Source organism: Lipomyces doorenjongii (assembly GCF_038497915.1).
Source record: "Lipomyces doorenjongii strain NRRL Y-27504 unplaced genomic scaffold V1508scaffold_1, whole genome shotgun sequence".
NCBI classification, from domain to species: domain Eukaryota; kingdom Fungi; phylum Ascomycota; class Lipomycetes; order Lipomycetales; family Lipomycetaceae; genus Lipomyces; species Lipomyces doorenjongii.
Window position 1 is genome coordinate 569104 of NW_027118068.1, and position 11856 is coordinate 580959.

General features: G+C 49.6%; 4 protein-coding genes across 4 annotated transcripts; 1 reads left to right on the forward strand and 3 right to left on the reverse strand.

The window, feature by feature from the left end:
* Positions 1-283: 283 nt before the first annotated feature.
* Positions 284-2637, reverse strand: V1508DRAFT_453028 (P-loop containing nucleoside triphosphate hydrolase protein). The gene is made up of 3 exons (XM_066942532.1): positions 2433-2637; positions 2260-2375; positions 284-2208 (listed from the first exon to the last, which is right to left on the reverse strand). The coding sequence occupies exons 1-3, from the start codon at positions 2477-2479 to the stop codon at positions 431-433; spliced, it is 1941 nt and encodes a 646-aa protein (XP_066799136.1). The 5' UTR covers positions 2480-2637; the 3' UTR covers positions 284-430.
* A 111-nt stretch (positions 2638-2748) lies between these two features.
* On the forward strand, positions 2749-3779 carry V1508DRAFT_407991 (uncharacterized protein). The gene has a single exon (XM_066938950.1). It carries the CDS (start codon positions 2888-2890, stop codon positions 3620-3622), a length of 735 nt encoding a protein of 244 aa, XP_066799137.1. The 5' UTR covers positions 2749-2887; the 3' UTR covers positions 3623-3779.
* Positions 3736-5655, reverse strand: V1508DRAFT_11960 (uncharacterized protein). The gene has a single exon (XM_066935911.1). It carries the CDS (start codon positions 5421-5423, stop codon positions 3849-3851), a length of 1575 nt encoding a protein of 524 aa, XP_066799138.1. The 5' UTR covers positions 5424-5655; the 3' UTR covers positions 3736-3848.
* A 995-nt stretch (positions 5656-6650) lies between these two features.
* V1508DRAFT_394388 (uncharacterized protein) lies at positions 6651-10807 on the reverse strand (the record flags this gene model as incomplete). Its single annotated transcript, XM_066938000.1, has 3 exons — positions 6651-6974; positions 7025-10669; positions 10721-10807. The coding sequence occupies 3 exons, from the start codon at positions 10805-10807 to the stop codon at positions 6651-6653; spliced, it is 4056 nt and encodes a 1351-aa protein (XP_066799139.1).
* Positions 10808-11856: the final 1049 nt, after the last annotated feature.

The window sequence follows — 11856 nt, forward strand, 5'->3', positions numbered from 1 at the left end:
ATCGGGTAGCACGACAACGTCAGTTCGTCTGCTCACTATTATTTATCGCAATAACAATCTACGTATGAGTTGAGCAGCCCTAACCTACGCCAAATGCGCCATAATCGCCTGTACAAAAAAGCTATGCCATGTTCGGCTCCAGCATTGTTCCATCCGATCGAGATTCCTCCAGGTTGGCGCTTCCTTGTGAACTGGAGGAGGCACACATGCGGTTATTTAGCTCCACTATGTTGGCCCTTGCCGTTCTGAACATGCAACGGCCCACCTCGTTAAGGACTTTTTACTTGTTACTGATTTTCATTCAACAATGCAATGACTGTACAAATGCAATGAATCCTCCATTAACCGAACATAAGCAAGTAATAACTTTTAACAACCCAATTAAACATGACAAAACCGCGACAACATATAATGACCAACAGAATCCACTCTAACGACGCTGAGTCTTGCCAATACCTCTCTTACCAGCAAACAAATGCTTCGGCATAGACTCGGTATAATGTCTATCTGCCTCTCCTGCGCGGCCAAGCCTATTACGTTCGCGCTGGTGCATTTTCTCGATCCGATCCGCCTTCGCACGTAGGCTCTGTTTCGCCAATCCGGCATCGAATCTGCTCGGGGCGACAGCTGGCGCCGATGGAGCGCGGGACCGGGATTTCGACCGCTTGGCTTCACGCATGATCACGTCCACGCCTGCCTCTGTCGCGCGCTCGTCTCGCGACTCAGCACGGCCCCGTGCACGCTCGGAAATCTCGGAATGATCGACATAGATGGAATCCAAATGCTTCTCCATATCCGTCAACGACTTGCGTTGCTTAGAACGAGGGACAATAGCGCGATTGCGCAGGGCCTTGCGGGACCTGCTCTCGTTGATAATCAACTTCTTCTTCTCTCTGATCCACTCAGCCTTCATTCTAATATCTGCGTCTTCCTCCGTCTCAAAAATATCTTCGTCATCAGAATCATACAAACCAGACGCCTCAAGTCGCTCTTCTTCTTCTTCCAATTCCTGCAACTTGCGACCAATGTCCGGGTCCAAGAAATCATACACGTTCTTTCCGTCCAAAACCTCAGGCATGATATCATTCTTCCACTCTTCCTTCTCAAACAAATATTTGTCCTTCAAGTTGATATTATAAACGCCCGGACCACCGTTCTCAGCCTCGATATCCCGGGCAAGTCTCCGACGCATAGGATCATTCGGATCGTACTTCTCCATCGTGAACACGGCGTCCGGAATATGTGGCTTCCTCTCGACGCCGTCCCGCTGGATACTCGGCGTCGCGAGATGAATCTTGTTCAACACATCGTTGACCTTCGTACCCTTCATCTTCTGCTCGATTCTTGCGGCAAGGAGCTTCTCGCACGCTTGGTTGCGTACTTCCATAACGCCGAGCTCGAGATGGCATGACAGTTCCATGATCTCGACGTTCGATTCCAACGTGACGGTCTGCAATAGCTGTTGGCGTTCCGGATCGAGGTCTTCGGGCTTCATGGCGTCAATTTTGTTGATAACCACCATGACGGTCTTGTTGGAAAAGAGGGGCTTGATGGAGTGGAATAGGTTAACTTGGGCTTCGACAGAAAACCCACATTGTTCTGATAGGTCCATAAAGTAGAGCACGCACGAACGCAAGTGAGCGATGGCGGTAATAGATTGCATTTCAATCGTATTCATTTCCTCGAGCGGGTGATCTAAAATTCCTGGAGTATCGATGGCTTGGAACCGGAGGTACTTGTAGTCAAAGTGTCCGACGTAGAGTGACTTTGTCGTGAACGCGTACGGCTGCACGTCGACTTCAGCACGGGTGATCGATTTTAAAAACGACGACTTTCCGACGTTAGGATATCCGCAAATGACGAGCGTGCGAGTATTAGGATCAATGGCGGGCAGTCGACCGAGATGTTGGCGGACTTGTTCGAGATAAAGCAGTGGATCTTTGAGTCGCTTGACGATTGTCGCCATGCGGCCCATACCTGCGCGCTTGAGCTGCTTGCACTGGAAGAGAGATTGTCCAAATTTTAAAAGGCGGACGTAGTCACGGGAGACTTGCTCGACGAGATGTTTCGCCATCGACAGCTGCGATAGCGCGATCTTGTAGTGGTCGCGGTCATAGAGGGTGTTGAGCAAGTCCTGGTGGAAGGGATGGATGTCGTCTAACCTCGGGAACGATTCCACAATCTCTTGAAGTTTCTCCGTGAAGCCATCTATTATCGTCAGCGTCTAGTCGAAATATCGGATGCCAGGATCCAACTGACCTGCGGTGTACCGCACTTTACGCATGTAAAACGCCCTGATACGGGAAATCTTGAATCCAGGACGAATGACCGTCGGCGTCTTCCTCTGCGTCCGGTTAAGCACGACATCAAGAAACCTGTTGCTCAAGTATTAACATTCAGTAATCTTTGGCCGCTCGCCCGCTTTTACTTACTCCGTCGAATTCGGCACAGGCGCAATATCTTTCCACGTAACCTTCATCTTGGATCTCGTCTACTACCAACTAATTTTTCGGGACAAAATCTGTACCGAGATCTTTGTGAAATTCGGCAGCAATGACGGACAGTTTTCCTTTCGGCTCCGCTCACCAAATTTCGCTGTTGGGAGATAAAAATTTTTTGCTCCCGACGAGCGCTACTCCGTCTACGGCGTAAATCACATTCAAGCCACTGCACAGAGTTAAGGTTATAGATATAAATATCACGTGAATGTCACGCCTCTGGAAGCAACAAGCGTCGGAGCATCCGGCACACTGTTGACTCAGAGCGCGATCTCATTAGATCGAAGACTGCCGCATTTGTTCAAAGTAGATCGATTGTACAGTTAACTCTTTCACAATACTCAAGTCTGCTGTCACATAAAAAATACGGCTCATATAACGATTTGAGAATGTCATCATCACAGTCGCCTGCTTCGATGATATCACACCATCCGAAAGGCATCCTGAAGAACCCCCCACCTGCAGAATTATACCACCAACCACCACCGTCCATCGACCACGAAGTTCTGCTGCGTAACACGCGGACCAATGCCGCGCAGCATGGGGACCACACGAATCTCAACATCCGCCGGCTTTCAGGTGCGGCAACAGATGCTGCCAAAAACGGGCACGTCCTGGCAGAGATGAGTGCGCGGTTAAAGTGGGATGAAGCGAACATATATTTGACAGAGCAAGAACGCACGGCAACAATGAAGATCACAGAACCGAAAACACCGTACGCGCGTTCTGTTGATCTATCCGATTTACTTGACGAGGATGAGATCGATGAGAGTCAGGGGATTGTTTTGAATGGTGTTAATGGGAATCGTGGCCGAGATGACGTGCCTGGACTGGACCTCGGTGAACCAGAGGAGGTAGTGCCGGTGCCTCGATTTTCGAGCGCGACGATTGTTATCGATGGGGAGGAAGGTGAGCGGAGGGTTAGTTTGGATGAGAACGCACCTGATAAAGCGGATGAGGATGATGAGCCTGAAGACGGGGAAGAGAGACATAGACGGTTTGAGGAGATGCGGAAGAAACATTATGAAATGAAGGATGCGTTGAAGCTTGCGCATCAGTTGCAAGAGCAAGAGGAGGACGAGGACGAGGACGACGAGGACGACAACCAGCAGAGGGATGTGTGATCATTTTGGCGTTTGGGTTTGAGTATATATTCGATCTACAGAATGCTATTTTACGTAAAATGGGTTAACTCTCAACAAACAGACATGAGAGGCGTTATATTAAACAGACAATCATGTGAATGGTGAGAAAAACAATGAATATACAAAAGTCATGGACACCTTTTATACACCAATAACCAATTTAAACACTTACTAACCGTATATATGCCAATCCATATCTGTCCAATTACTTTTTTTTATTATCCTTCTCGTCATCGTCGTCCTTCCAACCGAACGGGAAAATCTTCTTTATAGCGTCCTGCAGCTTGCTCGACTCGAGATCCAAGGCCTTGTCCACTAACTTCAGCGTCTTTTCAAGCGAATTCGCGCCGGTGCGCATGAACTCGTCAGTAGATTTGCTGACTAGCTCGGTAAACTGCTTGTATAAGTCACGCTCGCGTGCCCAGAACTTGCTCTCCGGGTTCCACCACTCGGGCAAGGCGGGAGCCTTGGGAGCCTGGTCGCCGCTCTCCTCAACAGTCTCGGTCACCGAACCGTCATCGTAAAACGTCTGCGACTTCTTGACCGTCTTGAACTTGCCGTTCTCAAACACGGTTGACGAAATCTGTCCACGGCCCACGACCTTTGCTTCCGCGCCCGGCTGTTTCTTCGCGGCAGTAGATTGTTCGCCTTCTAAGAGCGACTTCACAATATTCGACGTGACGGCGGCAGTGGCAGCAGGTGAGCCAAAGTCGAAAGGATCCTGATCCGCGACGAGCATGCCAACATCCGACTGCTGCTTGCTCTTCCACTCGATGAAATCTTCAAATTGGGCAAAAAGCTGCGATCGTGGGGCAGACGGACTGCCAAGATCGAACTTGCCGTTCGAGTTCGCCAGGAGACAGCGCCAGACACCCATAGTATCCCAGACGCCTTTGCCATTGTTGAGTTGGCAGCGCTTAAATTGGGTTGCGGATGGAGTCGGAAATGCGCGGTCAATGAATACACGTGGCTCTTTGTCGCTGTCGTCAGAGGCCGATGCGGATGTAGATGAAGACGTAGACGGAGGAGATGCAGCTGACGCGAATGAATCGGAGTCTTTGAGTATAATGGGAGCATTGGATTGTGCAGCCTGGCTCTTCTCGGTGATAGTATTGTAGAGAGCATCGTAGCGATCGCCGGGAGCCGCATTTTCATTGTACGCGTCCCAGACCTTTGTGCGGGTGCCTTGAGCCTTCATGAACATGTTTCGACGCAGGTTTCGGCACCACTCGGCAAAAGAGACAGCGGACGGAACATGATCGGACAGGCGATCGGATGCAAGTATTGGAGAAGCGCCAGGAGCCGAGAGGTCGAAGAGAGAAGATGGGAAAAATCTCTGGATGGGGGTGCAGTGTTGGTCGACGTGGTCGGAGAAGAAGAGACTCTCGTATTGGTCGATAAGGTCATTTGCGGCGTTGAGCTTCTGCTGCTCGATGCGCTGACGCAGTGTTGGCGCGGTCGCGAACGTTGAGGAATCAGGATGTTGTTGGGCGGAAGCTGGAGAGAAGACGACGGCAGGATTCAGAAAGGACTCGTCGTCTAGAACGTCGTCATGTTGACGATCGCTTGTGCGACGCTGGAATTCGGCAGGCGACATCTTGCGGACGCGAGCTTTGTTTGATTGAGAGAGTATATTGTCTGTTTCGTTGCAGTGGAAGGTCGATGGAACCTGCCTTAATTCTGTGGTGTCTGAATTACTGGGGTGATGGCTGTGGAGTGGCTGATGTGAATGTTGTGGCGCAGCATGCCGGTTACTGTCGGGCACGTGGTCGGAGCCCATTTTGAGTACGCTGTTAAGGAATAGACAGTGAGTGAACAAGAGAGTGTAAAAGAGGAGAAGAGCGAGAAGGTCTCCACGAAAGACGAAGAGAGAGCGAAGGGTCAAAGAAGGGGCGATGACGAGCTTAACTAGAGCGATCAGCGGGAGCAGGGACGTAACAAAAAGAGTGGTGCTGTTGGGGTGCGGGTCGGCTGTCTTCAACACTGCCTTTACTCGCTCACGCGATCTAGCTGACAGCCAATAGTAATTAATTCATGAGTAAATAGTTAACTTACATCAGGTTATTATATTTATACATTATAGCCTTATACTGAACTGTCACGTGGTAGTTTGATTGCCGAGTGAGGTGGGATGAACGCACTTGCTGCTTTGGGAGAGGCGTCATCCCCGCATTTATTTTCTTAGTGCTCACTAATTTAATCGACTCCATATATTATTATTACGCTATTACGCTGCACAATATTTCTCACAATGACAATAAATACACATTCACATCATTGGACCATATTACTCACTATTTGTCGCAGTCTCCCATAGCTGGCTGTGGTGCCTTCGCTGACGCACATGAAATCCTGCGCCGACTGTTGCTCCGAGCCGTAGTGTCGGCTCCCTCACAACGCGTGAGCCCCATTTTCGGTTGCCGGATAGTTGGCTCCCGATGCGCCCACTCTTCCGCAGATCCTGCTGCGTAGTCTTCTTGACAGTCACTCCGTAAAGTTAAACATTGAGCGACATATATGCCACTAGATATTCCCCTTGACTGCGTCGACATCTCTGCCGCATTCCTCAAAGCGCATACGCCAACGCACCGGCCATAAAAATAAGATTTTCCTCCTTTTCTCGCTTCTTTTCTTTTTTCCAAAACACGCCGTTTTAATGTCGCAACGATAGACAGTGCAACTGATTCCCTATTCTTCTGTTAATAGGCTAGATGTTTCAGTTGTGATTTTCCTTATTGACTTGTTTGCGCAGAAGAGCTTTTTGGGGAGCTTCATAAGAACTCGTCTGGACTTTGCTGTTGCTTTTAACAGCAAGGATTATGATGGATGGGTGTCAGAGGAGTTCTACATCTTTTTATTTGGATTATTAGTTTTAATTAATACATTGAGGATTAGTATGGTCAGATTATACATTTTGATCAAACGTGGTTGTCTTCGTGTTAGAAACTATGCTGTCATACAAATACCAAACCATCCACATCGGCCCAATGCACTACATATACAATATCTACACAATCCGTCCAACAGACATGCACGTAATCAATCCCGTCTTATCCACAACTCTCGCATACGGTCCCACCTGTCCCTCCACACTCTTTCGCATGCTCTTTTCCCCTTCAACATACACGTAGTCCCATTTCAATCGCGAGCTAACATGTACCACGTCCTCGTAACTTTCCTCTGCGGCCGCAATTGTAGAGTATGTCACACCTGGAATGTTCGGCATGCGAGTACGGGAGTCGGACTGTGTTAGCAACGCATTTAGTGCTTTCGTGTCGTTCGCAAATGCGATCATGTTCGGTCCCATCATCGATATTAGCGTTGCTGATGACTGCAATATTTAGTACATGAACGAGGAACAATAATGGAGCCGGAACTTACACCGTCATTGCTCTTCATTGCCTGTCGGTTACCACTCTTGAGAATAACGACATTGAGTCCATACAACATTTTGAATCTCCGACTGTACATACTCCACAGATCCCATCCCTTCCCAAAACCAAGCACAAACAACGACGTATCGCTCTGTATCAGGCTCCTCAATTCTCCGGTATCAGCAACTCCATGCTCCGACCAGGGCACCACACGCCCGACGTCACTAGACTGTATCAAATATGAGCTTGTGATACACGGCCAGCCGAGCGCAATCGCGTTCAGGTACTTCAATCTCCGTGAACAGACTTCAGATACCACAGCTGCAAATCTCAGACTTTGTAATTCCGCCTTGCGAGGCAAAACCTTTACCCCATCGCCCTCTGCATCAGTGCGTGTCACGAATAAATCGATCAAACCGTTCTCGAGGTACCAGCCCCCATTTGAGATGATGATGTTTTGCAGCTCGACACGAGTTTTGTCAGAGTACCCGCTGAGCGCGAATGCACTTCCCGAAAAAATGCCATGTTTTACATTGCTTTTGACGATACCAGATTGTGGCCCACTCCACTGTTGATTAGGCGTCGCGGGTACGCCACGCGTAAGCGACATACCCTGCTGCACGACCGGCGTTCTCGTCCGCGGGAGCTCGTCGTCAATTGGTACAATATCAGACGACACGCTACGCATTCTCGCATTCCCTGTCAAGCCTGTCTCGATGCCGTTGTCGGTGGTAGTCCGCGGTAACGCGAACTTTGCCAGATTCGGAACACAAGCAGCTACAACATCAGGCACCGCTCGCTGCGTAAACTGATACCACTTCACGTTCGGAACGTATATCTTCTCGACCTCAATCTCCGTCTCCTTCTCATCCTGCACCTCATTGTCAACTGTGGCCTTGTTTGGTGTTTTCGCCGAATTCGGGGCTGCTTTCATCCTCACGCGTAAGACGTTGTTACCCCGGATACACGGTTTAAATATTCTCTGATCATCCACCGGTTTCTTCACCAACCCGACAATTTCGTACCAATTTGAGCGTAATCCTGTTTTATCAATCTTGATCTGGTCTCCCACTCGTAAGTCTAAGCTTCGGACGTGCTGCGGATCCAATTTTGCTGTCGACCCGTCATCGAACTCGACGTCAACTTTGCGCGACTGCGACCGATCTGGAACGAGGACAGATGACACGTTTGTCAGCATGCGACAGGGGTAGTACCCTTGTCTTGTACCTGTCCAGAGCCCGAAAGCTCGGTCGCGATGTGTTATGCTACTTGCGTCTGGGCGTGAAAGCTCGGGAACTGGTGTAGCGACGCTGGCGCGACTTATTGTCCGGCCACGCGCGGTAGATTGATCTGGTAGCGGTTTCACGTCGTCTTCGTTGGAGTCGGAGCCTACGACGTAGTCTCCTTCGCTCTCGTAGAACATTGAAACAGCCGAATCGGAATCGTCTAGGAGGCTTAGTGAACTGCCGCTTGTTGATCGCTGTTTCTCTACGATTGCGCTATCGTCAGCCTCCTCGTCACTCTTCCTTGCTTTATCCGCGTAATTCTGAACAACACTCTCGGGCGGCGTTGCTGCGACGATGACCGCTGTTTCCGCAATCTCTGTTTCTGTTATCGGCATTGTCTCTGGAATCGCGACCGTTTCAGGAATATCCTCCTCCAACGTTTCCCCATCCATATTCTCAATGCTATGCTCACTAGACATTTCGCGCTTTCGACTCCGTTTATTTTCACCTCCACTAATACCATCAGCGTCAGTAGCTCTAGCAGGAGCATCCGACCTCTTCCGCTTCTTAACCACGGCTTGTCCCTTTGTCTTTCCTACACTCGTTACCTCAATTTCTACATCGCTATGTTTCCGCTTTCGTGTTGTTGTGGATGGTGGCATACTAGCGATCGATTCATCTGTTTCTGGAAACTCGAAAATGTCCACTACTTTCTTCGATTTCGACTTGGCTGATCGATCCTCCTGATTCTTCTTCGATTTCTGCTTCGGCTTCTCGGATATCAATGCCGGTGGTTGCTGCCGTAGCAATTGCTGCGTCTTTGGTAGTGGTTCCAATTGATTGCCAACTTCGGTTATCTTCGAATGTGGAGACTCCTCGATCGATTCCGGGATTACAACGTCCCTTTTATCATTCTTGGGCTTCTTCTTCCCTTTTCTCGTCGCGTTTGATGTCTCTTTCTTCTTCTTGACCTTTTCATGTTCGAGTGGTGGTGCACTTGGACGGCGCGTTGGAGACTGTTGGTGGTCATGTGCGGATGAACGTGCTGAAAGTTGCACTGCCGAGGACGAAAGATCAATGATTTCGCTGTGCTTGCCAGGACCTGTGCCAGTGACTGCGGCGGCCGGAGGAGTGTCGGTATTCATGAATGGCCGACTTGAATGCACGGATCTAGGCAACACGACTTCGGGTGACGACGAATGTCGCGTAGCTGACTGATTCTCAGGCTTCTTCTGAGGACTCGAAGGCGGAAGATGTCGACTCGGAGACGCACGGGGGCGAGAAGTAAACTGAGTACCCGTATCCGTTATATGCTGCGTCTCATCCAGCATCTCGCTGCTCGGCTCGCCTTCGTTATTCTCGTCCTGTGTCCGAGGGACTTGCAATTCCGGTGACCGCATGTGTCGCGAGTTATTCAGCTCCGCGTACGGTACTGGCGTGGTGTGGCCGACTTCACTGTCGTCGTTCGGCGGATCACCAACATCACTGGAATCGGAAGCATGGTCCATGTCGTCGTGCAAAACTCCGGTGTCAGGGACACCAGCACCAGACGGCCTCCCGGACGATTCATCTTCGCTTGCCGAAACATGCGTCAAGGCTCTTCCTGCTTGCCGTTGCTCTGGTAGCACTGGCGGTGGATGCGGCGACCGCAACTTCATCGTCTCCGTGTCCCTATGCCGCAATCCTGCCGCCCTAGCATCCTGTCTTCCATATTGCGGCGGTAATCTCTGCACATTAACAAGCCGCGTCGTGCCTCTTCCAAAAATCCTCGCAAACTCCGCATCGCCGGCTTTCGTTAGGTTTACCGGCCCAGGCACAAATTCCTTCTCAAACGGGTCGTCTTGCCCCCGCGCCTCATTTCGGAGTTTAGTACGACGCTCTTGAGAATCGGCAAGCGGGACGTAGCGTTGTTTATTCGGCGTCTGTTGCGGCGCCGCGCGAATGTCTAACGGGGTCGGACTGTCGGGACTTGGTTCGTTGAAAATTTGGGACAAAGTAATTTTGTAGTTTGGCGTTTCGTACCGTTTGACTTCGGCACTCGATGAAAATAGCGGCGAAGACTGGCTGATTTTGGTGGGATCTTTTGGGATGTCAATTGGGCCGGTATTGTAGTCATCTGGTTTGCCAGTCGGGGTGCCTGACGGGGGTGATAGTTGCGACTCGACGGCTGCAGAATGTACCTCGTCGACAGCCTGATCAGATTGGTCTGTCGCCGGCTTGGAAACAGTCTCGTCTTCAGGCGACTCGGTGGAATCCTTCTGCGTCTCTGAGTAATGCAGCGACTGTATATATGGTCCTGATTTTGGTATTGAGTCTTTCAACACCCGGTCGCGGATGGATTCCGATACGTCGCTGTTAAGTGACTTCTCGTCGCCGCTGCCCTCCGACTCGTCTTCCGAGTCACCATCTTCATGCTCTGAATCTTGCTGTGCCAAAATTAACTCGACAAATCGTCTTGTAATCAAAGATATACATACAGATAACTTCCTTTTGTACCCTTCCTGCATCTTGACAATATCAAGAGAATCCTCCACCGTCTCGCCAATCCGGTTCAATCGCGACATTACTGCGCAGCCCACAGATATTCTTGTCTAAATTATAAAAATCAGGGCCACCACTCCGGAAGTACGGGTGTCCTTATGCGTCGAACTGAGCATTCTGCATTAGCTCACACTGTTAATCATGGTTCCCTTCGCGTCGCGGTTAAACGATGCCGTGCGGCTCGCGCACGTAGTACAAAGCCCTTGACGTTGTTCAATAACGCTCGGATAAAAGGTTTGGGTTACAGCAGACAAATTAAAATTATAATTGCATTAAGTTAATGCTAACTATGATAAATCAATTACTGTACTCAAAAATGAAGTAAAAACCACAGTGGCATTGGCAGAAAGATTGGCCTGCTGGCGGGTGGTGTATGACGACATTCGGTGGAACAGCGGGGAACTTCCATGATTACCTGTAGGTACCTGTTATACACAGGCAATGCATATTAAAATACGTGCTTAAATTGGTACATGCCCAGTACCTCACCCTCGAAACTCACGGAAAGCGGCGTCGAACAGGATGCTTAGTTGAGAAATGGCAGCCCGTCCTCAAGGCAAATTCTAATACCCTGACTCTATTCTCTCGCTAGCGAAAACGTGGATGAACTATACTGCTTTCTACACTCAGGAATTGTCGGCATATTGTAGCTGAATCCTCGGGGCGCATCGTAGTGCTTTGAGTTTCTCCCTAGTTGCTCATTTTCATAGATTTATGCGGTTCTAACCATTGCACCGGTTCTATTTCATGTTTCTTCCTTTGCAGTGCAACTCGTTAATCTATTCAGTTTTCACCCACTAGGAATTGATTCAATTGGCCGTTGAAGAGGTTAGCTCGATGCTTTGTTATTGCGCATTGTTTGAGGCTACTAAACTAACCAGTCGAACAGACTATAACCAAGTCGACAAACCAGCAGGACCTAAAGTCATATACTAGACCAAGCCAACTACAGTTAGCCACAGTGTTCTTTCTATTCTTGCCGTTCTTCTCACCGGTCTTCTGGATACTCTCGTTAGCTGCATTTGCCGTCCAGCTTCTCTTCGCCTACTACTACCACGAGAAGAGGAGTAAA

Bases quoted from the DNA above. Each gene is read 5' to 3' on its own strand.
- V1508DRAFT_453028 (XM_066942532.1), bottom strand. From the start codon at position 2,479: ATGAAGGTTACGTGGAAAGATATTGCGCCTGTGCCGAATTCGACGGA. The intron at 2,376-2,432 runs GTAAGTAAAAGC...CTTGAGCAACAG, and splicing joins CCTGTGCCGAATTCGACGGA to GTTTCTTGATGTCGTGCTTA. The intron at 2,209-2,259 runs GTCAGTTGGATC...TGACGATAATAG, and splicing joins TAAAGTGCGGTACACCGCAG to ATGGCTTCACGGAGAAACTT.
- V1508DRAFT_407991 (XM_066938950.1), top strand. From the start codon at position 2,888: ATGTCATCATCACAGTCGCCTGCTTCGATGATATCACACCATCCGAAA.
- V1508DRAFT_11960 (XM_066935911.1), bottom strand. From the start codon at position 5,423: ATGGGCTCCGACCACGTGCCCGACAGTAACCGGCATGCTGCGCCACAA.